The sequence below is a fragment of the Trachypithecus francoisi genome, unplaced genomic scaffold (assembly GCF_009764315.1).
Source record: "Trachypithecus francoisi isolate TF-2019V2 unplaced genomic scaffold, Tfra_2.0 Lachesis_group9, whole genome shotgun sequence".
NCBI lineage: Eukaryota > Metazoa > Chordata > Mammalia > Primates > Cercopithecidae > Trachypithecus > Trachypithecus francoisi.
The window spans coordinates 19,549,722-19,573,733 of NW_022681474.1; the positions used below are offsets into that span (position 1 = coordinate 19,549,722).

Here is a 24,012-nt window from a genome sequence, read left to right on the forward strand (position 1 = left end):
TGATCCTCCCACTTTAGGCTCTTGAAGTGCTGAAATTATAGGCATGAGCCACCAGACTTGCTTTCTTTAATAAAACAGAGCTCTCAAAAAATGGATCTCCCCCATTTCATGAGAAAATGGAAACATTCCACTGAAGGAGAATTAACAGAAAAGTAAACATAGCTACTTTTTGTAATGAGAAAACTTGCTGATGTATGCTCTTACTCCAAACCTCTGGATGATGTCATTATGTCAACAATCCTTTAGGAGTCCTCAACCCAGGCGTAAAATAACAGTCACGGCACTAGCATATCCAAAAACGGTATTGCTTTATTTTTAAAAACTGTATTTCCATTTTTTTTGGAAAATCAATTGAATCAATTTTATTCTCACAACAATCCTGTGAGTAGATATTATTAAAACTATATATTTGTTGAGGAAACAGATTAAAAGCTTTAAACATGTGATTCATTTAAAATCAAATAGTGAATACATGATAGAGTCAGCACTAAAAAGGCAGATATATCAGAGAGACTGAAATAAGCAACTCATTTTTTGTATCAACTTCGAAACACCTCTTTGCCACCAATGTTTACATTAATCATTCTTGATCTTTATACTTCACATTTCTTAGTAATCCAAGTGCTTCATAAATTATCTTACACATCCTGAATCTCTCGCTTCATTCAATGAGATAATTCATGGTGAGCAGGAATGCATATGGTTTTCAGATGTAGAAACTGGGATGTCCAGAGATGAACAAGTTGGCCATGGCAATGGGATACAAGAAACTCATAGGATTTTACAAACCTGATTTGAAGTTTTGTCCTAATATGGAAAGGTATGCCTTTTTTCACTAGTGAGATCATTCTGGAATTTTAGAACCATCCCAATATATTTCACGGTAACCTAGTGATCTGGATTGCCCCTCTCTGAGAAAGCAAAGATTCTGCAAGCAATTAATCCTACAAATCAAATTCCTGGCTTTTACAAATAGCTTCTTTTTTGAATTCCAAAAGTTAACTCATTCTTTTCTATCTATTCTTCATTTCCTCATAAGTGAACACTCATTAATTTCCCCATTTTCCAACCCTATACTTTTCATATTCTACGTGGCCACAGACAGTAACAATTCACTAGCACAGTGGTTCTCAGAATCACCTGTAAGTCTTGTAAAAACACAAATTGCTGGACCCCATGAACTCCCCGAGTTTCAGATTCAGTTGGTCTAAAGTGGAGCCTAACAGTTGGAATTTCTAACAAATTCTCAGGTGATGTTGATGCTATAGGTCTGAGTAGCACATTTTGAAAATCACTTCACTAGTACATCCCCGATGTGTTGTCTTGACGGATCCTTCCAGAAAAGTGTTCAGATGCCAAGGCTCATGAATTGCACACATGGTACCAAATGCCTGGGCCTCACATTGAAGGCTTCCATATGGAGAAGAAAAGAAATATTTGTCATGACGCATTGCCTTTTTCAAGCTGTTTCAGCTACAAAATTAAAACCAGAAAAGGACTCAATTGAAAGCAAAATAAAAACAGCTCAAGTAACACTGTCCAACTTTTGAGATTTATGGCATGATTTCTGGAATTAGGACAAAAGGTATACTAGTGATTCAGGTAAGTCCTGGGCGGACCACACTGTAAGCTGGCATTTCCAAGGCTCCCAGCAAACCCTGGAACCCAAGCCATGTTGCTCCTGCCCTACCCCAGAAGCCAGCTCAGGTCCTTGGCTTGTGGCTTGCTTTTTCTGTCAATAGTAAGTTCTTCCATAGAGCTCTCCAAACACATTAGCAACCTATAACTGTTTTAATTAACTAATTTTTCTACAACTTCTCAGCTATTTTTAACACAGAAAAAAATGTCAATTGTCAAGAAATAAATGCTGTTGGGCCATCAAGCAGGTAGGCTGTAAATCTGAACCAAGAACCTAGCCAATGAATTTCCTTAGGATTTCTTCCTTTTCTAATAGCAACCCTCAGTGGAGATTTTAATTCCATTTTTCATACATTTGGGGGAAAAAATAAGGCATTTTATGTCATAGAATAAAATCTTCAGCATTCCATTTTAGTTATTAAATAATGACTAGTATTTGAAACAGCACTGTTACATTAAGTAAAAAACAATTGGCAAGCAATGTCAACTTAGACATTTCATAAGATATGTAATAAGATAATATTTCTGCTTAGAAAATAAGGTGTTAGATCTACCTTTAACATATCAATATATTGTAGGAAATACTGACCTTTTATTCTGATCACCACGATTCCATTAAATTTCAAAATGTGGGACAGCCAATGCATGATATACTAGTAAGTAATAAATCTATGTCATCCAAAGGGAGTTTTGCTGTCTGAGCCCAAAACAGAGAAAACAAAAGCGTAATGGTAAGGTTACTGAACACCCAGATCTCGAAATAAGTCATTCTGTATGAGCATGAGTCACCAAAACTACTTCCTTAGTGATAAAAGTTGCCTAAGTAACATCGATGCCTCCCTGTGCTAAGAAGGATATGGGCAGTGGGTTGGGTTTCAAACCCACTAGTCATAGTCATTTCCTTTACTTAATTGCTAACTGTCCTTCCCAGCTGCAGTTTGGGGCCTGTGTTTTAGGTAGTAACCCAGCAACTAGTTATTATGCTATATTTTATCAAGGAGAACAAAACAGTAAACTTCGCATTTCCATGGATTTCAGAGTAAAAGTCAATGTTATTTCACCAAGGCCCTCTGACTTAAGGGAGTTATTGTGAAACTATTCAACTAGGTCTCGATGTGGCTACATCATTATGCAAGACTTAAAGGCAAAATGATTTATCAGAGAAAAGAGGAGCAGATTGGGAGCCCTCTGAGAGGAAGGGAGCGGTGGTATTCATTTCTGTGTCCTTAGCACCTAGCAGGGAGCCGGCTCACCTAAAAACTCAAAATATAGGCCCAGCAGTCACGGTGGCTCATGCCTGTAATCCCAGCACTTTGGGTAGGCCAAGGAGGGATCACCTGAGCTCAGGAGTTTGAGACTAGCCTGGGCAACACAGCAAAACCCAGTCTCTACAAAATACAAAAAAAAAAAAAAATTATCTGGGCATGGTGGCATGTGCCTGTAGTCCCAGCTACTCAAGAGGCTGAGGTAAGAGGAGTGCCTGAGCTCAGGAGCTCCAGGCTAGAGTGAGCTGTGACAGAGTCACTGTATCCTAGCCTGGGTGATATTGCAAGATCCTGTCTCAGAAAAAATATAAAATAAAAAGACTCAAAATACATCCACCAAATGGGATTTGCTTGTTCTTTTCAAAATAATCCAATCTATGAAGTAATTGTGCCACTGCTGAGTTAGGATTTCATCAGGCTTTGTTGTTATTGTTGTTGTTGCTGCTGTTGAGATGGAGTTTTGCTCTTGTTGCCCAGGCTAGAGAGCAGTGGTGCGATCTCAACTCACTGCAACCTCCGCCTTCTCATTTCAAGTGACTCTCTTGCCTCAGCCTCCTCAGTAACTGGGATTACAGGTGCCCGCCACCACGCCCGGCTAATTTTTGTATTTTTAGTAGAGACAGGGTTTCACCATGTTGGCCAGGCTGGTCTCGAACACCTGACCTCATGATCCACTCACCTCAGCCTCCCAAAGTGCTAGGATTACAGGTGTGAGCCATTCATTAGACTTTTTAACGTATACATGCCTTCTTTTTCCCTTGTATTTACCATGGGACTGTGGTATTTGCTGCTGTTCCCCTTGCAGACATGTGAAGTACATTAAGCATGCTCTATTTTAAAATAAACCTGGTGTTGATGAGCACTACTTAGGAAAATCTGATATACAAAAGCAATGAGTTTAGTATTACACGAGAAAATTTACAAACTGGATAGTGAGCACATATGTATTATCAGTAACGCTGTCTGGGTTTGGCCTTGAGAATCTTGGCTGCCTATAATTCCCTGAGCTTCCTCTCATTTCCAAACACTCCCCCATAATTTGGATTGCACAGTAGTAGTACCATGAAGGAGTAAAATGTTAATAAATCTCCCTAAAAATCAAACTAATAGACAGTAAGTACAGAGAGAAGTTGTTTTTAACTGATATAAGTAACGTGTTCCAAAAATGTGGTTTTATTTCTTTTCTACTAGCAAATGGGGCAAAGCATTTTTATTCACTTAATTGTATGCAAGATTCAAATGCCATAATTATCCATTCATTCGGGTGGGTTGAGTCAGAATTAAGAAATGAGATCTCCATAGAAAACCCCTAAAACTGTCTATGGACTTCTTGATGATTCATTAAGGGCACCATATTCTCTGAATCAAAATGGGTCCTGTTGCTGCATCAGAACAGGAAAAAAGTAGACCAAAGAGACAAACATCATGATAATAATGCCAAAGAGATTTGGGGACGTCTCCAGTGGTAGTACAAAATTACCATGGCATATAAAGTATCACAGTACAGGTGAGGTTTAGAGTGTGGAGACTGGAGCCAGAAGTCCTGTGTTCGGGTCTACCACTTCTTGGCTGGATAAACTTGAGCAAGTTACTTACCTTCTCTGTGCCTCAGTTTCTTCATATGTCAAACTGGGCTGTCATGAGGATTAAATAAGTTGACCCATGGGCAGTACATAATGATTGCTTTCATATGTCATAGGCACTCAATATATGAAAGCAATCATTATGGTTACCATTAACCTTTCTCTCCAGGTCAGACTCCAGTTTTAGCAATGATATCAAAGTTTGCCTGGTGATTGTCATTTTGGGTTCACTCAGGGACCTAGTATTAGTCAAGGACTAAGAAAGCCAGTCTAGAGTTGGCAAAAGAAAAACCCTGGCCTGGTGTGGTGGCTCACGCCTGTAACTACAAAATTTTGGGAGGCCGAGGTGGGTGGATTACTGGAGGTTAGGAGTTTGAGACTAGCCTGGCCAACGTGGTGAAACCCTATCTTTACTAAAAATACATTAGCCAGGCATGGTGGTAGGCACTTGTAATCCCAGCTACTCAGGAGGCCGAGGCAGGAGAATCACTTGAACCTGGGAGGCAGAGGTTGGAGCCAAGATAGTGCCACTGCACTCCAGCCTGGGCAACAGAGTGAGACTCTGTCTTAAAAAAAAAAGAAGAAAAAAGAAAAACCCTGATCAAACACATAAACATCTCTGCAGTGTGTTCTATCACACCTGTCTGAAGTTCTAGAGATGCCTTTTGAGTAAATTACAATATTGTATTGGAACAATTTCTCATAATTTATATTACAAAGAACATGTACTTTATATTAAGTTTGAGTATCACAGAATTTTTTTGTCCATATGCCACATATCCAGATAAGTCACATTAGAGAACATATTTCTAGTACTTAGTTAATTAGAAATACAAAACCTTATTCAGTGGTTTAGAAATCGTCACGGTAGAATTACGAAGAAGGCTGCCAAATCCTTTATTCTGCTACAATTAACTCTGAATGGTCTTTCTTTACTTATACCTCATTGCAATGTTAATGAATTTGCTTATCTTTCCTCCTTGCATATTATCATTATGTCATTTTATGTTTCCTTCCATTTGCCACATGGCTTCATTTAGGGTTACTTTGTGTTATTTTTTTTTCTAGAATTTGTCTTTGATTTTCATTTCCAACCTCTGCAAATCATACTGATCTTTGTTACCATACACAAAAACCAAAGCTTGAGAGGTTTATTTTAAACTCTGAGTTGATCAAACATATTCACAATTAAATATAACATTTAATATACTGAAGAAAATCATTTCACTGGCTGAGTGAAGGTGATATGCCAGAGTTGAAGCATCTCCCAATTGTCCATTTTTGGAAATATCAGTCAATTCGTTAATCAGTTTTGAAATATGTAAGATGGAGTTCCACTATATTTCGCAGATTTACAGGAAAGAGATTATCACTATATAGATGATCAATAATTCCCTTCCAATGTCACAGGCAAATAAAAGGCAAATAAAAAATTACATTAAAAATGTCTCTGTTCTTTAAAAGAAAATTAGTCAACTGATATGCACATCAGTGGTAGACTGGTTAAGGAAAATGTAGTACATATACACCATAGAATACAATGCAACCATGAAAAAGAACGACGTCTGCCAGGCACGGTGGCACACACCCGTAGTCCCAGCACTTTGAGAGGCCGAGGTGGGTGGATCACCTGAGGTCAGGAGTTCAAGACCAGCCTGGCCAACATGATGAAACCCCATCACTACTAAAATACAAAAATTAGCCAGGCGTGGTGGCATGCACCTGTAATCCCAGCTACTTGGGAGGCTGAGGCAGGAGAATTGCTTGAACCTGGGAGGCAGAGGTTGCAGTGAGCTGAGATCACGCCACTGTACTCCAACCTGGACGACAGTGAGACTCTGCCTCAAAAAAAAAAAAAAAAAAGCATAAAGAAAAAAGACATCATGTCCTTTGCAGGAACATGGATGGAGCCAGAGACCATCAACCTTCGCAAACTAATGCAGGAACAGAAAAGCAAATACTGTATGTTGTCACTTATAAGTGGGAGCTAAGATGAGAACACATGGACACAAAGCGGGTAACAGACACTGGGGCCTACTTGAGGGTGGAGAGTGGAAGAAGGGAGAGGGTAAGAAAAAATAACTATTGGACAATGGGCTTAGTACCTGAGTGATGAATTCATCCATATAACAAACCCACATGACACAAATTTACCTATATAACAAACCTGCACATGTACCCTTGAACCTAAAATAAAAGTTAAAAAAGAAAATTGTGCTATTAAACAAAATTATTATTAGGTCCCTTACCTAAATATCTTGAGAAAAAAACTTCTACCACTTGGGAACTACATGATCTCCTCAAAGTAGACACAGTAAATTCCCAAGATGCCAATTGCATAACCTTTTTTTCTCTCTCTCTAAAAAAAAAGGAAAAACAGCATTATAGGCCACTGGGCAAATACCTGATAGTTTTCTTATGGTAGTCTCACTCAGCCAGTAACTAAACTGGGATGATGTCATTTAGGGCTCTTTCAAATGACATGAGGTTTTTATAACTGGATTGATGATTTTCTTTGTTTGTTTGTGGTTGTTACTGTTTTTTGATCAAGTGAACTAATACTGAAAATCTGGCTTTAGTTCTTTGTCCAACATCAGCTGGAATTTATTTTTGCACTAGATTTCTCCTCCATATGTTAATTAAACTCTTGTGTTTTCCCCACATACTTACCCCCTTCTCTTTCCTCTGTCATAGACTGTGAATTAGACTTTGACGAAATTAAAAATTACTTAGAATCTACAGGGAATTGTTACCTGTGTTTTCCCCCTCACATGTTCAAAGATATCTCCCAGAAAGTGTCTTTGTGGTTTTTCTTTCCCTTCTAATGTTGTAAACACTGTTTTAGGGAATCGTGATGAAGTTCATGATTTTATACTAACTGTGGGAACAAGACTAATTCACTCATAGCAGCTAAATGACAATATAAGACCATCTACTTTAATTCTTTAAGTGAACAGATTAAAATTGCTTAGAAATGCTGCAGACCCTGGGCCATGGTCTGATAGCGGTCGGTGAGCATTAGATTCTCGCAGGAGCGTGAACCCCATTGTGTACTGTGCATACAAGGGATCTAGGTTGTGTGCTCTTTATGAGAATGTAAGGCCTGATGATCTCTCATTGCCTCCCATCATCCCCAGATGGGACCATATAATTGCAGGAAATTATATGGAAATCAGGGCTTCTACTGATTTTACATTATGGTGAGCTATAGAATTATTTCATTATATATTACAATGGAATAACAATAGAAATAAAGTGCACAATAAATGTAATGTACTTGAATCATCCCAAAACCACCACCCCGACACCTGGTCCATGGAAAAATTGTCTTCCATGGAATCCGTCCCTGGTGCCAAAAAAGCTGGGGACCACTGCTGGATAATGTAAAACCATGCTGTCCAGTTATAGCTCACCTTCGTGAGACTACAATTTATATAGAAGAGAGAAGGGAAGATATTTCCAGGTTAAGGGACCTGAATTAACTGTCTTTCAACTCAAATTAACTTTCCAACTAATTATTTCTGTCTGGAATGCATCTATGCTTTCCTTTTTTTTTTTTTTTAGACATGCAGCCTTGTTCTGTTGCCAGACTGGAGTACAGTGGCACAATCTCAGCTCACTGCAACCTCCACCTCCCGAGTTCAAGCGATTCTCCTGCCTCAGCCTCCCGAGTAGCTGGAACTATAGGCACAGACCACCACGCCCAGCTAATTTTTGTATTTTTAGTAGAGACAGGGTTTCACCATGTTGGCCAAGATGGTCTCAATTTCTTGACCTCGCAATCCACCCGCCTTGGCCTCCCAAAGTGCTGGGATTACAGGTGTGGTCCACCACGTCAGGTCGCATTTATTCTTTTAATTACCTTGTTCACAAAGGTCAGAGCCCACTCGATTCTGCTTATCCCCTCGCCCTTAAACATCACAATTGCTAAAATCATCTCCGCGTCAGGCTCCCTTTACCATTCACTTGATCTACCTCAAGCAGATCTCAAATCAGCCTCATTCCCCACTCCTAAAATACAGCTACAAGCATGTCTTTCTCCCAGTTGAAATTCACAGTGCATTCCCACTGCCCACCACATTAATTATCAACTCCTCTTCCTGGCATTTACTCGTCCAACGCATGGTCCCACGTTCACTTTCAGTTCCCTTTCTCCCCTACAAATACTCCATAATCCAGCAACCCTGGGATTATTCCTGTTCCCTAAATGTCCTCAGCACTCTGCCACCCACAGAGTTTTTGCTTATACTGTTTGGTCAGCACCAGAGCAACCTTTCTTTGCCATGAGAAGCTGTAGAAACTGTACTTATTCTTCAAATACTATCTTTTCTAATGACAATTTCTGTTCTCCCCTGAGTAGATATGATCATTTGTTTTCTCAACAATATTTAACTTATTTTTCGGTATAGTATTATAGTTGTTTTTTTTTTAATTTAGATTTAGGGGGTACACGTGCAAGTTTGTTACATGCGTATGTTGTGCGATACTGAGATTTGGGCTTCTAACGATCCCGCTGCCCAAATAGCGAACACAGTACTTGATAGGCAGTCTTTCAGTCATTGCCTCCTCCCTTCCTTCCCACTTTGGGAATCCCTAGTGTTTATTGTTTCCCTCTTTGTCTCTGTGTATACTCAATGTTTAGCTCCCACTTAGAAGTAAGAACAAGCGGTATTTGGTTTTCTGTTTCTGCATTAATTTGCTTAGGTTTATGGTTTCTAGTTGTATCCATGTTGTTATAAAGGACATGATTTCATCCTTTTTTATGTTATATAATATTCCACAGTGTATATGCACCACATTTTCTTTATTCAATCCACTGTTAATGGGCACCTGTGCTGATTCCATGTCTTTATTATTGTGAATAGTGCTGCAATGATTATTTCTCCATCTAAACTCTTCAGCATTTAATCCTATCTGTGCAACAGCACTCACTTACCACATTCTGCTATGTATTCCAACTCTCTATCTGCTTTCTAATCCTTATACAAGGCTATGAGATCCCTAGAGGCATAAAAAGTATCTTACTTACTGAAATATACTAAGATACATTGCAGGCAGTGCAAAAAAATATGAATACATCTATCTGTTGAATGGAATACGAGGAAAGACCTGAGGGTGGGGGAAATGTACTATATTCATGGAATAAGAAGGAGCTTAGGGTTCTCCTGAAATTGTTGCCTGGGGGGAACAGTGGAAAACGAGGATGGATATACATACTTAACATAGCTTCCAAAGGCTACCAGTTAACTATGATCCTCAACTTCCTCTGCAGCAAAATTTCTGTTTTCCTCACAGTCCTTATCACCACTTGCAATTATTTTGTTTCTTTCTTTACGAGTATTGTCTCTCTGCATCATATACATATACATACTCAACACTACATTCCAAGAGGCTTTGGGCCATACCTGCTTTCGTCCCTTCCCCAGTGTCTACCAGACTGCCTGGCACATGGCAAATATTCAATAAATACGTTTGGAGTAAATGAATAAAAGTTGTGTATCATGCTACCTTGTGAAGATTAAATGTAGCCATGTCTAAAGTGACTAGCACAATGCTTAAATATAATAAGCACCAGTAAATATTAGCCCTACACACTATTTCTTCCTTCTATGAACTACCCATGTATTAATGTATATATTCAACAGACGTGCCTGGCGTTTCTTAGCCAATGGAAATACAATGGTGAACAAAAGAAAGAAAAATTCCTCCCTGCCCTTATGGAGATTACATTATAGTGAGGAGATGAGCAATTCCCACCAAGAAGTTTAAAGAAGGAAGTTTTTGGCCAACTATGGGGGCTCATGCATGTAATCCCAGCATTTTGGGAGGCAAATGCTGGAGGACTGCTTGAGCCCAGGACTTCAAGACCAGCTTGGGCAACACAGCAAGATCCTGGCTCTACAAAATATAAAAAGTTAGCTGGGCATAGGTGGCACACAAGTGTAATCCCAGTTTCTTGGGAGGCTGAGGCAGTAGGAATGCTTGAGCTCAGGAGTTAAGAGGCTGCAGTGAGCTATGATTGCGCCACTCCAGACTAGGCAACAGAGCAAGCTTTTGTCTCTAAATATATATATAAATATATAATATATAAATATACATTTTTTAAAGAAAAAGGGGTGATGGCTTGAAGATAGATGCATTGGTGGGAGAAAAAAAGGATGGAGGAATGGAAGCCAATTGCAGTATTGCAGGAAGGAGGTACGAAATGGCTTGGATCTGAGTGACAGCAACATAACACAGGAGTGGATCCAGAAAGAGCGGGGCATGATACCCATCGGATCTGAGATGGAAGAGTTAGAAAGTGGCAACGATGAAAGTTTCCAATCTTGTTGTTTTGTTGTGTTGCCCTGAACAGACAGGGAAGCTGGCAAGGGAAGTGACGCTGGTTCATGGGTTTTAGGGCGTGAAGCAAGCTAAACCCAATCTCACATGTGATTCCTCCTAAGAGGCAAAATGGAATCAACGTGAAAAATTTTAACTCACAAATGAAAGTAAAGCTTTAGAATGCAGGTGAAAACAAACCCCTTCTTATATATTATGATCACTGTTACATCATTTGATTTTGTTTTTTACATCATTTTACACCATAAACATGGTGGTGTGGCTGTCTGCCAAATTCCTCTAAAAATCTGCCCCTTAGCAGCAAGATCTGTGTTAATCATCCCATCTCTTCAGTTCCTGGAACATAGTAGGTCCCTAAATGATAAATCCAGCACTTAATATTTGTGAATTGAACTGGTTGATAGTAAGCAAAATTTTGTTATTGAGGCAAACAGAAAACAGAAGTGCATTTAGAGTCAGAAAAGCCTCGATTCAAATTCTTGTCCCTCCCCGCTAGTCATATGACCACAAGAAATTTGTTAGCCTTCATCTTAGACTCCTCATTAATGAAGTGGATGATCAAGTCTATCTTGCAGGAGGGTGTGAGTGCATTAAGTTAAATTAAATGTATACACAGTGCCTGTCATCCAGTTGGTATCAACATTAAAGTAATTATACTATTATTATTACCTGTATTTCCATGGATTTTAGGTTTTGATATGGTTTTTACCCTCTCACTCTACCCTCCTCCTTCTTTCTAACATTCCATCCAAACAGTCCTGCTAGATGCTGTTCTCTTGGCACGGCTAGCCAGCTTTCCCAAAGCCTCCATAGGCCACTAAGCTTCTGTCCACACGGCTGGCTGGTCCGTCAGTTTAAGTCACTCAATTCAACTGACATCATGACAGCTTGCAAATTCCAAAATCACTGTTGGTAATTTAGATGTGGTAGTGTTTATGCCTGGCCTATGAATTACACCACCATGTCTTTATTTATATGCAACTCACATCATGCTGTGTTGAAAGCAGCTTGCTAGTCCAGCACTTAAAAATACTTCTGAGATAGGTTTTCATAGCAATCAAAAAATAAACACAAAACCCATGAAAGCTGTGTCTGTGTACCCAAAAGATACCTAAGAACATAGTAGCATAGAGAGCAGGCTGAGTTGTCTCACTCAAGGATGTGAGTTCAGATTCATTGATATCCCTGACTGATGACTATCACCCATTGATTGAGGCACTGTATATCTTATATCAGAATGAAATGAATTCTTAAGTCTCATGAATTCTACATGAATGAGTGAAAGTGTTTTTGTAGCTTTCACTTCTCTTACAGTCCACCAAAAACAATGGTATTTTCTAATAGGAAGCACACATTGAACACTGTATATGTGTGTATGCATATGTGTGTAGTACATACATATACTTTATTTTGAGACAGGTTCTCACTCTGTTGCCCATGGTGGAGTGCAGTGGTGTGCACAGCCCACTGCAGCCACAATTTCCCAGGCTCAAGCAATCCTCCTACCTCAGTCTCCCAAGTAGCTGGGACCACAGGTGTGCACCACCATGCCTGGCTAATTTTTTTTGTTTCCTATATATATATTAGAGACGGGCTCTCACTATGTTGCCTAAGCTGTTCTCAAACTCCCGATCTCAAGCAGTCCTCCTGCTTTGGCCTCCCAAAGTGCTGCGATTACAGAACACTTACACTTTTATACATTCTATATGCATCAAGCAAACATGTCTGTGGCAAGAGAGCAACCTATCACAGCCCTGAGACTTCAGAATGGGGACAGGTTGGAAGGAAGAGCTACCTATCCCTGAGATGATGAAGAGAACCAGTGCCCATTCCAGGAGACATCACCACAGCCTTGAGGAGTCAGCTATGAGCAACAGCAGGGCACAGTGCCACACCGCGCCAATACCTTATCCTCCTTTTCCATAGTGAGTCAGTCAGCAAGCGTCCCCTGACAGTGCCACCGCATTGCCCTGGGATCGGCATTGCATGTAGAAGTGAGTGCCACACTCTCTTCTCCCGTACGGAGATCGTCTTTCTCATTCTAAGGGTTCCAGGCAAACTCACAATGGTGACATTTGCTGAGCAGTGGCTTGAATAAAGGGCTCTCAGAAAGCAAGATGTAACTCAGAGCATAGGCTTGTCCTCCAGGGCACCAGGCCCCAGGAATGCTCCTGGGGAATGACCTGCAGCCTCCCAGTGAAAGAGAGAATAAAAGAAAGCCCCAGCAGGCGAGCTGGGCAGTAGAGAGTCCTGTAATTCCACCTTGGCAGCACCATTTGCAAGAACGAACTGGGATAAGGTAAACAAAATATTGCCTAAAAGAGGCTTGTCCGAAGAAGTCAGAAGAAGCTCTTCATTTGCCTCTAAATTATTTTTCTTAAATACCAGGTAACCTGCAGTACCCCTTGCCCCCACCAAAAAAAAAAAAGAAAGAAAGAAAGAATTTTTTTCCCTCCTATCCACTGCAGAATCGATTTTACAGTGGTTCTGTAGTTAATCCTTTCAGTACACCATAAATCTAAATACTCAAAAAACCTGTGCTTTTTCAATTGTTACTAAATCACAAGAAGACTGATTTACATAGCCTCTTTTTATCTCCCTTGGCTGATGAGTACTCAGCTCTGCTCGTTACTAATGTTGAAACAACAGCCCTTGAATTGAGTGATTTCCCTAGAAAGGTTAAGATGACCGAATCTGAACACTCTCTCCGTGCCTGGGACACGAAGTTTTTTGCTCCGTAGACAGTTTTATCCCCCTCACCCCAAGGTCAATTGCACGAATTCTTCCGGAAAACAGGACCTGTGACATTTCCCAGACAAATCACCGTAAACCCTGCACTGTGCATTGCTGTCCTAAAATTAACACACAAATCTATTGCCGCCAAACATTCTGTCATTTGTGTTATATAATTGCCTTTCATTTGAACTCATTAATCAAATTGGGGTTTTTAAGCAACACCTAATTAATTATTTCATTGGCTCAAATTATACCTTTAATAACTTCCACCAGGGTGAAAACCACTGATCACTGAGTTCGATTTTGAAACTACGGACGTTGAGTTTCCTCTTTCACCCAGAATTTTCAGATCTTGTTTAAAAAGTTGGGTGTGGTTTCATGGGGGGAGGGGGAAGAGCGAGAGGAGACCGGAGGGACGGGGGCGGGGACTCTGCAAGAAAAACCTTCCCGGTGCAATCGTGATCCGGGAGGCCCACGTATGGCGCCTCTTCAAAGGCTGCAGAAGTTTCTTACTAACAAAAAGTCCGCACATCGAGCAAAGTCAGGCTTTAGCGAGTTATAAGAACTTAGAGGCGCTCTTGTCCCCCACAGGGCCCTATTGCAAACATCAAAGCGACCGCCCAGCTCTAAGTTGGTAGGACTGGGAACCAGCAGCACGCGCGGAGCCGCGGAGACTCGAGTCAATCTGTCTAACGGTTTCCCCTAAACCGCTTAGGAGCCCTCCGGCGGGACAGCAGGGCGCGGTGAGTCACCGCCGGTGACTCAGCGACCCCACCCCTCTCCCTCGGGCTTTCCTCTGCCACCGCCGCCTGGCAACTCCCGCCGTCCGAAGCTGGACTGAGTCCGTTAGGTCCCTCGATAGAACCTCCCCTCCCCCCAACATCTCCCAGCCAAGGCAAGTCGACTGACAGAGGCGCGGGCCGGGGCAGCCCCCCTTAACAAGCGGGCGGTGAGCGAGGCTGCGCGGGGCCCTGAGCCCTGCGTTCACGCTGAGCTGTGCGCGCCCCCACCCCGCGTTCCAATCTCAGGCGCTCTTTGTTTCTTAGCGACTTCAGATCTGCCGGATCCCTTACTCTTCCCTCTTCCCTCTTCCCTCTTCCCGCTCCTTTGCTCGTGGGTCTCCCCACCTGACCGCAGCCCGGAGGCAGCCGCGCGCTTCCTCCCACGCCCCTTTGGCGCGGTGCCACCGGACCCCTCTGGTTCAGTCCCGGGAGGATTCCCCCTCACCGCGCGACCCCGCCTTTTTCAGCACCCCAGGGTGAGCCCAGCTCAGACTATCATCCGGAAAGCCCCCAAAAGTCCCAACCCAGCGCTGAAGTAACGGGACCAAGCCCAGTCCCCGGCCCTGGAGAAGAAAGGCTCGAGGGTGCCCCCACCCCACCCGCCCCCCCTCTCCGCTTCTCGCCAGGTCCCTATTGGCTGGCGCGCTCCGCGGCTGGGATGGCAGTGGGAGGGGACCCTCTTTCCTAACGGGGTTATAAAAACAGCGCCCTCGGCGGGGTCCAGTCCTCTGCCACTGTCGCTCCGAGGTCCCCGCGCCAGAGACTCAGCCGCGCTCCCACCACCCACACCCACCGCGCCCTCGTTCGCCTCTTCTCTGGGAGCCAGTCCGCGCCACCGCCGCAGCCCAGCCCATCGCCACCCTCCGCAGCCATGACCACCAGGTCCGTGTCCTCGTCCTCCTACCGCAGGATGTTCGGCGGCCCGGGCACCGGGAGCCGGCCGAGCTCCAGCCGGAGCTACGTGACTACGTCCACCCGTACCTACAGCCTGGGCAGCGCGCTGCGCCCAAGCACCAGCCGCAGCCTCTACGCCTCGTCCCCGGGCGGCGTGTATGCCACGCGTTCCTCTGCCGTGCGCCTGCGGAGCAGCGTGCCCGGGGTGCGTCTCCTGCAGGACTCGGTGGACTTCTCGCTGGCCGACGCCATCAACACCGAGTTCAAGAACACCCGCACCAACGAGAAGGTGGAGCTGCAGGAGCTGAATGACCGCTTCGCCAACTACATCGACAAGGTGCGCTTCCTGGAGCAGCAGAATAAGATCCTCCTGGCCGAGCTCGAGCAGCTCAAGGGCCAGGGCAAGTCGCGCCTGGGGGACCTCTACGAGGAGGAGATGCGGGAGCTGCGCCGGCAGGTGGACCAGCTAACCAACGACAAAGCCCGCGTCGAGGTGGAGCGCGACAACCTGACCGAGGACATCATGCGCCTCCGGGAGAAGTAAGGCTGCGCCCATGCAAGTCGCTGGGCCTCGGGAGGGGGCTGGAGGGAGAGGGGAACGCCCCCCCGCCCCCGCCAGGGCTGCCACGCCCTTGGGGATGAGGCCTGGGGGAGGCCTGCCGGGGGGACTACGAAGAGCCCCGGCTGTGGCTGTGGCGGCGCAGCCCCGCCCGGAACCCAGACCTTGCAGTTCGCATTTCCCCCTCTGTCCCCACACATTGCCCAAGGACGCTCCGTTTCAAGTTACAGATTTCTTAAAACTACCACTTTGTGTGCAGTTGAAGGCCCTTGGGCACAATGAGAGCGAGTCCTCCAAACTTTTATAAAGTTTCCTGCCCCTTCTGGCGGGCTGCCAATCGCCGGGCGGGAGAAGGGAGGAGGGGAAGGCGGTGGAGGGAGCGAGACAAAGGGATGGTCTCTCGGGGGTGGGGCTGGCGGGGCTGCCCTGCAGGTCTATGCGGCGACCGCGATTGCCCCTCTGCGCGGTGCCCAAGGTCCCACTGAAAGCTGCCCAGGACCGCAGGCCTGAAAGCTGCAAGCGCTAGTTGCGCGGAGGTGGCGCAGCGGCTCTGCAGGCGCAGCGCGGCTACGTGGTGGTTGGGTGTGGCCGCCCCGCCCCTGGCGGTTTCCCAGTTCCCCTTTGGTTAATGCGCAACTGTTTCAGATTGCAGGAGGAGATGCTTCAGAGAGAGGAAGCCGAGAACACCCTGCAATCTTTCAGACAGGTTTGTAGGCTTTCTTCCCACTCGCAGCCACCTGACCCCACCCAACACAACCCACGAGCAATTCTAAAAGTTGCTTAACCCACGTCTAAAAAGTGCAAAACTTCAGGGCTGCGCGTAAAGCCCTCTAGTGGCGGGAAGACCACAGATTGGAGCTGCTGCTTCTTAGAAAAAATATTAATAAAACCGCTTGGACGATTTTTTTATTTTTTTGAGACGGAGTCTCACTCTGTCGCCTGGGCTGGAGTGAAGTGGCGACATCTTGGCTCGCAGCAACCTCCGCCTCCCGGGTTCAAGCGATCCTTGAATGATTTCTAAGCCGTTCCTTGGGACATAAAGAAAAATCCTTTAACATTTTACTTTGTTTCCAAAATGTTGCACAGTTTTGCAACACATTGACCTTCTGGTTTCGAACGGTCACAATTTTAGATTGTGGTTTGCCAAAGTCAAGTTGCTTAATTTTTACAAGGTCACAAAAAGCGCAGTTATGCCCTACAGTTTAAAATGGAAAACGTGTTGGAAGAAAAGAAAACTTAGTTTCCAACTGGAATGGAGCCAGCAAGTTTCTTTTCTTCTTTGCAACTTCTATTGTGGCATTAAAGTTCGATGGAAGTATCACTATGCACAACTATTTTGTGATCTAATAAGAGTGAAAAGGAGCCATCTGTCCCCTCGGCTGAGGGGTATTAATGGTTTCTATGGGCTTCACTATGGAATGTAGATACAGACATTCTGGCAAATGTGGTGGCTGTGGACAGAAATAATAGGAGTCTTTGTGTTCCCGGGGAAGCTTTGCAGCAGGCTACATTCTTATTGAATATGTAGTGATGTAAGCACGGTTCTAATTGGACACAAGTATTTGCTAACATCCGTTATCTAATATCTGGCCCAGACTTGAGAAGTATGTAATGTAAAAAGTTTTTAAAGCTACAAACATACCTCACATTTTGAAAGTCCTTTCTTGATTGGATTCTTGTATTCTTTAGCACTCTCGTCATAAAAAATAATAATAAGTAATAAACCCAAGGCTGAAAAATTCAATTTTAACTAAAGGGTTTTTGTGCGTTTTTTTTTTTTTTTTCACCAAAATTGGATGGACTTACAGAATTTTTGACTTAAAATTGGAATCCAGAAGCCAGAAGATCCCCATTATAGTCTATAGTTTTATTCCCTGGAATATTTACTGGGATTAACTGCAAAGCACTCTCAGATGAATGGTGTAGTACAACATTTTGAAACTGAAAAACATTTACCAAATTAATTTAACCACAGCAATGTGTGGTTCATTTTAGTCCTTGAGCATTTTTGATTATCATACCTGTAATGTTCTACAGAGTAGTGAGTTAACATGAAACAACATCAATACAAAAGATCCTCTGTTTAGAGATTAAGCAAAATTCCTCGTTCTCTTCCATGTAAGCAAAATTCCTCATTCTCTTCAATGTAATAGTAATACCACATTGATCTTTCTTTGGAGATTAGTAAAATATGTTTTATGTATTTCTTAGGGCTTAGCAAGTAAAAATGAATGTTTTCATCAAGTCTGATCTTTTTATCACCCACTCTTCATTTTTCCACTAAGGTGATAGAAAAGTCTCAAAGTTTAAGACCATAAGGCTATAAACTGAACTCCAAATATAATTGCTGACAAGGTAAACAATCTTCACGCATCCTTTTAGAGGAAATAAAATCTTAGTTGCAAGATTACATGTTCTGAATTGGAATGTTGAGCTTTACAAATGGAAACATAGAAGGACAGCTGAATCAGCAAAAATCCTTCATGTAGTTTCATTCTCTGCAAGTTTAACCAGTCATTCTGAAACAGGCCAACTGAACGGATACAGTGGCAAGTGAAAAAGACACGCCTTTGTAGGATGAGTCAAAGGAGTTTTAGAAGAAAAATCCAGCAGAGAAAGCAAAGAAAATACAGTTCAGAGTTACATTTCTTTTCCAATTTTTCCTGAACTGAATCTTTGGCATGCATATCCTGAATTGGGTTATTATTGAATGTAAATCTAGCCTTGTACAACGGATGCCAGATGACTACATATTTGCTTTGGAGCCTAAGGATAAGTTTCAAAAGATTTGAGTGGGGAAAAAAGCTAAAACTCTTGAAGCACAAGTTTCTGTTCTCCATGTACTCAAGTGTACATGAAGTTGTGAAAATTTGTCCACCTCTATCATCATGTTATTCCACGAAATTACAAAACAAATCTTAAAAATGTTGTGGCATAGATTTTCTAGATTTAAAAAGTAATTAAATTAAAGGAATTACTTTATTTTTTGAGACAGAGTGTTACTCTGTTGCCCAGGCTGGAGTGCAGTGGTGCTATGTCGGCTCACTGCAACCTCTGCCTCCTAGGGTTGAAGAAATTCTCCTGCCTCAACCTCTCAAGTAGCTGGGACTACAGGTGTGTGCCACACACCCAGCTAATTTTTGTATTTTCAGTAGAGACGGGGTTTCGCCATGTTGGCTAGGCTGGTCTCAAACTCCTAACCTCAAGTGATCCACCCGCCTCGGCCTCCCAAAGTGCTGGGATTACAAGCAAGAGCCACCATGACCAGCCTTAAAAAGTAATTTTAAAATGTCACTGGTAAAATGTGGATTCAGTCATGACTGAGTGCAGTTTACCATGTGTGTGGACATTTATTTATTTTAAAATTGTCTGATCACCACGTTGAGTAAAACACAAGGGGTCACAATTAAAATATATTAGTGAGCAGGAGAAAGCACAGCATATTATAGCACTGAATGATTTATAAACCTATACAAGGGTCATAAAATGTGTCAGCACCTTTTCTATAGTAAGGAGACTAGGTTCAGATGGTTCATCTAAGACAAATAAATGAGATAAGCCATAGACTTTTACATCCTCCATGTCCTGTCTTTTCTCTGTTCAAAATAGGATGTTGACAACGCGTCTCTGGCACGTCTTGACCTTGAACGCAAAGTGGAATCTTTGCAAGAAGAGATTGCCTTTTTGAAGAAACTCCACGAAGAGGTTAGTGGAGTGACTTTCAGGGAATGAATGAGGGTAAGGCAGCCCCCACGGTTGGCACAGCTGACCGTCTGTCTGTTTTTTTTGCAGGAAATCCAGGAGCTGCAGGCTCAGATTCAGGAACAGCATGTCCAAATCGATGTGGATGTTTCCAAGCCTGACCTCACGGCTGCCCTGCGTGATGTACGTCAGCAATATGAAAGTGTGGCTGCCAAGAACCTGCAGGAGGCAGAAGAATGGTACAAGTCCAAGGTAGGAAACAAATCAGTGCAGCTTGAACAAAAGAAAAGCGTTGTGTTCTCAAAACCCCATACTTGTGTGTGATTCCTACATATCCTGTAGCTCCAGTGCAAAGCTGGCTTTGACTTCTTGCTCACATTGTGTTTGTCACCACGGCCTTCCTACCACTCACATCACCTCCTTTATTTATTTATATGTATATTTATTTATTTATGAGACAGAATCTTGCTCTACTGCCCAGGCTGGAGCGCAGTGGCATCATCTTGGCACACTGCAGCCTCCGCCTCCCAAGTTCAAGTGATTCTCCTGTCTCAGCCTCCTAAGTAGCTGGGACCACAGGCAGGCACCACCATGTCCGGCTAATTTTTGTCTTTTTAGTAGAGATGGGGTTTCACCATGTTGACCAGGCTGCTCTCAAACTCCTGACCTCAGGTGATCCACCTGCCTTAGCCTCCCAAAATGTTGGGATTACAGGTGTGAGCCACCACACCTGGCCACATCACCTCGTCATAGCAGACTCCCTTCCCCCTAACCTTGCCTCCAAGTAAACCCCAATGCCATACCTTTGACGTCCACTGTGTTGAAATGAGCATAATAGACTGAACCCTGAAAATATTAATGTCAGTACTCCACTGCTCTTTCCCTGACTTTCAAAACAGAAATGTAAACCTATACTGGAAGACATTCAGTGAGAAATATGATTTTTTTTCTAAGAGAATCAAAAGACTTGAATGTGAGCAATCTACATTTCTGTTTTCTTCCTAACAGTTTGCTGACCTCTCCGAGGCTGCCAACCGGAACAATGACGCCCTACGCCAGGCAAAGCAGGAGTCCAATGAATACCGGAGACAGGTGCAGTCCCTCACCTGTGAAGTGGATGCCCTTAAAGGAACCGTGAGTACCAACCCTGCAGTGAAAGAGGGAAAATGATGGCTCATTCTGTTGATTAAGCTCCTGGTGATACCTGAACAAGATGCTGAGTCAGTAAAAATTTATACCATAATGCAAAGAAAATGAATTATCAAGACAGACTCAAAAAGGACTTGATGGAGCTCTTGAAGGTTTTAGCTTGCATATATCATTGCTTCTAATGTGAAGGACTTGGTACTTGTATTCTCCACCAAAAACTATAGTGGTCGCCATTTGCCACTAATGTAAATGATTGCAGACGGTCTGTAAATGGTTCTGGGAACAGCTGGGGTTTTCTGAGAAATAACACCAGAAATCTTTCTCACCTCCTGCAGAATGAGTCCCTGGAACGCCAGATGCGTGAAATGGAAGAGAACTTTGCCGTTGAAGCTGCTAACTACCAAGACACTATTGGCCGTCTGCAAGATGAGATTCAGAATATGAAGGAGGAAATGGCTCGTCACCTTCGTGAATACCAAGACCTGCTCAATGTTAAGATGGCCCTTGACATTGAGATTGCCACCTACAGGAAGCTGCTGGAAGGCGAGGAGAGCAGGTAGGGAACTCAGACTTGGATGTGTGAACTAATGGTGACCATTTGTTAGGCCCTGTGCCACTGGCCTCTAAGCACAGTGTCACATTTAATCTTTAGAAAGTTTCTTTGAGGTAACTACTTTCCACTTTTTGTAGAGGAGGAATTTGAATTGAGAGAGAGTAAATGACTTGCTAAAGTAAGGGTTAACCAACAGCAGAGCTGGGATTTGAACCCACAAATCTGTCAAAGCCTCCACTCTTCTAACTCCTGTTCATGCCTCTGTGGAGAAAGTGCTTGTAGTAACATGTTTTAAATGTACTAACAAGACCAGTCATAGGAAAATGTTTCTGAGACAAATCCCTAGTTTATGACTTAACACAGTACGTTTTCTTACATGACGAACACGAGAAGTGTATTAATTTGTTCCTAGTGGTTGAAGTTATGTGCCAACAATTTTACTGTTTCTCTTCATCTGTTTATAGGATTTCTCTGCCTCTTCCAAACTTTTCCTCCCTGAACCTGAGGGGTAAGCATTTTATTTCCCTTTAAGTAAAACGTCAGCAGCTTGTAACCATTGTGTTTATGTCAAAGCATTTTTTTTTTTTTTTAGGATATCTGAAAAAATGTCATATAAAACTCTGTAAAACATCTAATTTTCAAACCCAAGTACACTCTTGCATTCTATGCTCTAAGTTAAATGCAAACTTCTTTTTCCTTCTTCCTGCCACAAGTGCTATCTCATCCTGATTCTCAAGTGTGTCAAGGCCTGGGTTTGCAAACAGAGACCACTCAAATTATTTGGGGAGTAGCACTTTACACAATTGCCTCTCCCCCACAAATCATAATTGTTTCACTAAAGTGGTTACTTGGTTTTTCTAAGAAAAAACTCATTTGTACTCATTTTTGGCCTCTTTTTATTTATTTAGAAACTAATCTGGATTCACTCCCTCTGGTGGACACCCACTCAAAAAGGACACTTCTGATTAAGACGGTTGAAACTAGAGATGGACAGGTTGGTATCTTTTAAGTAAAATATAGAGTAATCTCAGACAGGAGTTGGTATGTTTTAAATCAGTGAATCTGCATCTCAGATACAGCAGGCTAATTTGAGAGGTTCAGGTTTCATTCATGCCTACTAAAAAAAGAATAGGCTCCTTCTTCCAGCAGTACACACAGCCAAGTAATTATTTGGCTCCTGGATGTGAAGCTGAGATAGCAATCTTCCTACACTCCAAAATTAGTGATTTGCTTTGGTGCTTAATTTAAAGTGGGCGTGAGCTTCCTTAAACCATTTCCTAAAGCAACTACAAGAGACAGCTTCACTAGACTACCTCAATACGGGGAATGCTTTGATCCTGAACATACGGCGCCTTCCTACCTCCATACTTTATAGATTCCTAAACCCATCTATATAATACAAGCATGTACCATACGATCATTTAGTTTTAATATGTCTTAATTGCTTTTAAACTTGGCTGTGTTGTGTACAACTATTATACCATCCTTTATAAACACACTTTTTTTAAAAAAAAAGTCTTTTTGTAAGTTACAACGTTCCATTGGATCCTTATATTGCCTGTAGTGGAAGAGAGTCCTGTGTGTCTGCTGCTTCTAGCTTTCATTCGTGCAGAAGCAACATAACCTTCTGATTTGCCCAATAAATTATATATATTTAGCAGGATTTTTATTTGCCATGGTATATAGGATAATTTAATCTTTGGCACGTGGCATTACATTTATTTGGGTTTTTTTTTTTTAAACAGGTTATCAACGAAACTTCTCAGCATCACGATGACCTTGAATAAAAATTGCACACACTCAGTGCAGCAATATATTACCAGCAAAAATAAAAAAGAAACCCATATCTTAAAGAAACAGCTTTCAAGTGCCTTTCTGCAGTTTTTCAGGAGCGCAAGATAGATTTGGAATAGGAATAAGCTCTAGTTCTTAACAACCGACACTCCTAAAAGATTTAGAAAAAAGTTTACAACATAATCTAGTTTACGGAAAAATCTTGTGCTAGAATACTTTTTAAAAGGTATTTTGAATATCATTAAAACTGCTTTTTTTCCAGCAAGTATCTGACCAACTTTTTCTGCTTCAATAAATCTTTGGAAAAACTCTTTCGTTGTGTTATTTATTGGATAGTAGCTAAACAATTCTCTATTTGGTCCTGTTAGTTAATTTGTCATTACAATCATGTAACTTGATAAATTCAGGTTATTTATGCTTGAGATGTAGTTCTTAATTTTGTCATTTTTGATAGACCTCACTTCTTTTTATTATTATTTAAAAACATTTACAAATAGGTGCTGTCGAATAAAATAACTTGTACCAAAATGAAGATAGGTCTCTATACAATGAGCTCAGCCCTGTGATTTTAATAATAACAGACTTCCTAAAATTAAAAAATAAAAACTTTTTTAGTACATATAGCATATAGTAACACAAATTCCACTTTGAGAGTTAAAGCATATAGGAAGTTGTCAAGATATAGGGACTTATCTTCCACTAGCAAGATGCAGAGAAATGGAAAAAGTTCACCGAGGTTTTATTTAAGACAGGATCTCACTTTGTCACTCAAGCTGGAGTAAAGTAACTCAATCATAGTTCACTGCAGCCAACTCCTAGGCTCAGGCAATCCTCCCACCTCAGCCTCCTCAGTAGCTAGTATTTGAAACAAATGAATGTCTAACTTTAGCCTAAAATGTGAGTTGTCTTCCCACAACTAAACACACACCTGGCTAATTTTTAAAATTTTTTGTAGAGCTGGGGTCTCGATGTGTTGTCCAGCCTAGTCTGGAACTCCTGTGCTCAAGCAATCTTC

The 24,012-nt window shown here is 42.3% G+C and overlaps 1 protein-coding gene and 1 long non-coding RNA gene across 3 annotated transcripts; one reads left to right on the forward strand and one right to left on the reverse strand.

Moving 5' to 3' along the window:
- Nucleotides 1-291: 291 nt before the first annotated feature.
- Nucleotides 292-8,027, reverse strand: LOC117082766. Of its 2 annotated transcripts, XR_004436770.1 has the most exons (3): nt 6,736-8,027; nt 2,228-2,335; nt 292-1,410 (listed from the first exon to the last, which is right to left on the reverse strand). It is a non-coding gene; the product is annotated as an uncharacterized LOC117082766 (long non-coding RNA). The 2 variants fall into 2 exon arrangements; XR_004436769.1 differs by lacking the exon at nt 6,736-8,027 and having other exon boundaries at nt 2,228-2,987.
- A 6,998-nt stretch (nt 8,028-15,025) lies between these two features.
- Nucleotides 15,026-23,308, forward strand: VIM (vimentin). The gene is made up of 9 exons (XM_033209764.1): nt 15,026-15,780; nt 16,445-16,505; nt 19,409-19,504; nt 19,592-19,753; nt 20,510-20,635; nt 20,986-21,206; nt 21,668-21,711; nt 22,112-22,197; nt 22,949-23,308. Exons 1-9 carry the CDS (start codon nt 15,218-15,220, stop codon nt 22,988-22,990), a joined length of 1,401 nt encoding a protein of 466 aa, XP_033065655.1. The 5' UTR covers nt 15,026-15,217; the 3' UTR covers nt 22,991-23,308.
- The last annotated feature ends 704 nt before the right edge of the window (nt 23,309-24,012 follow it).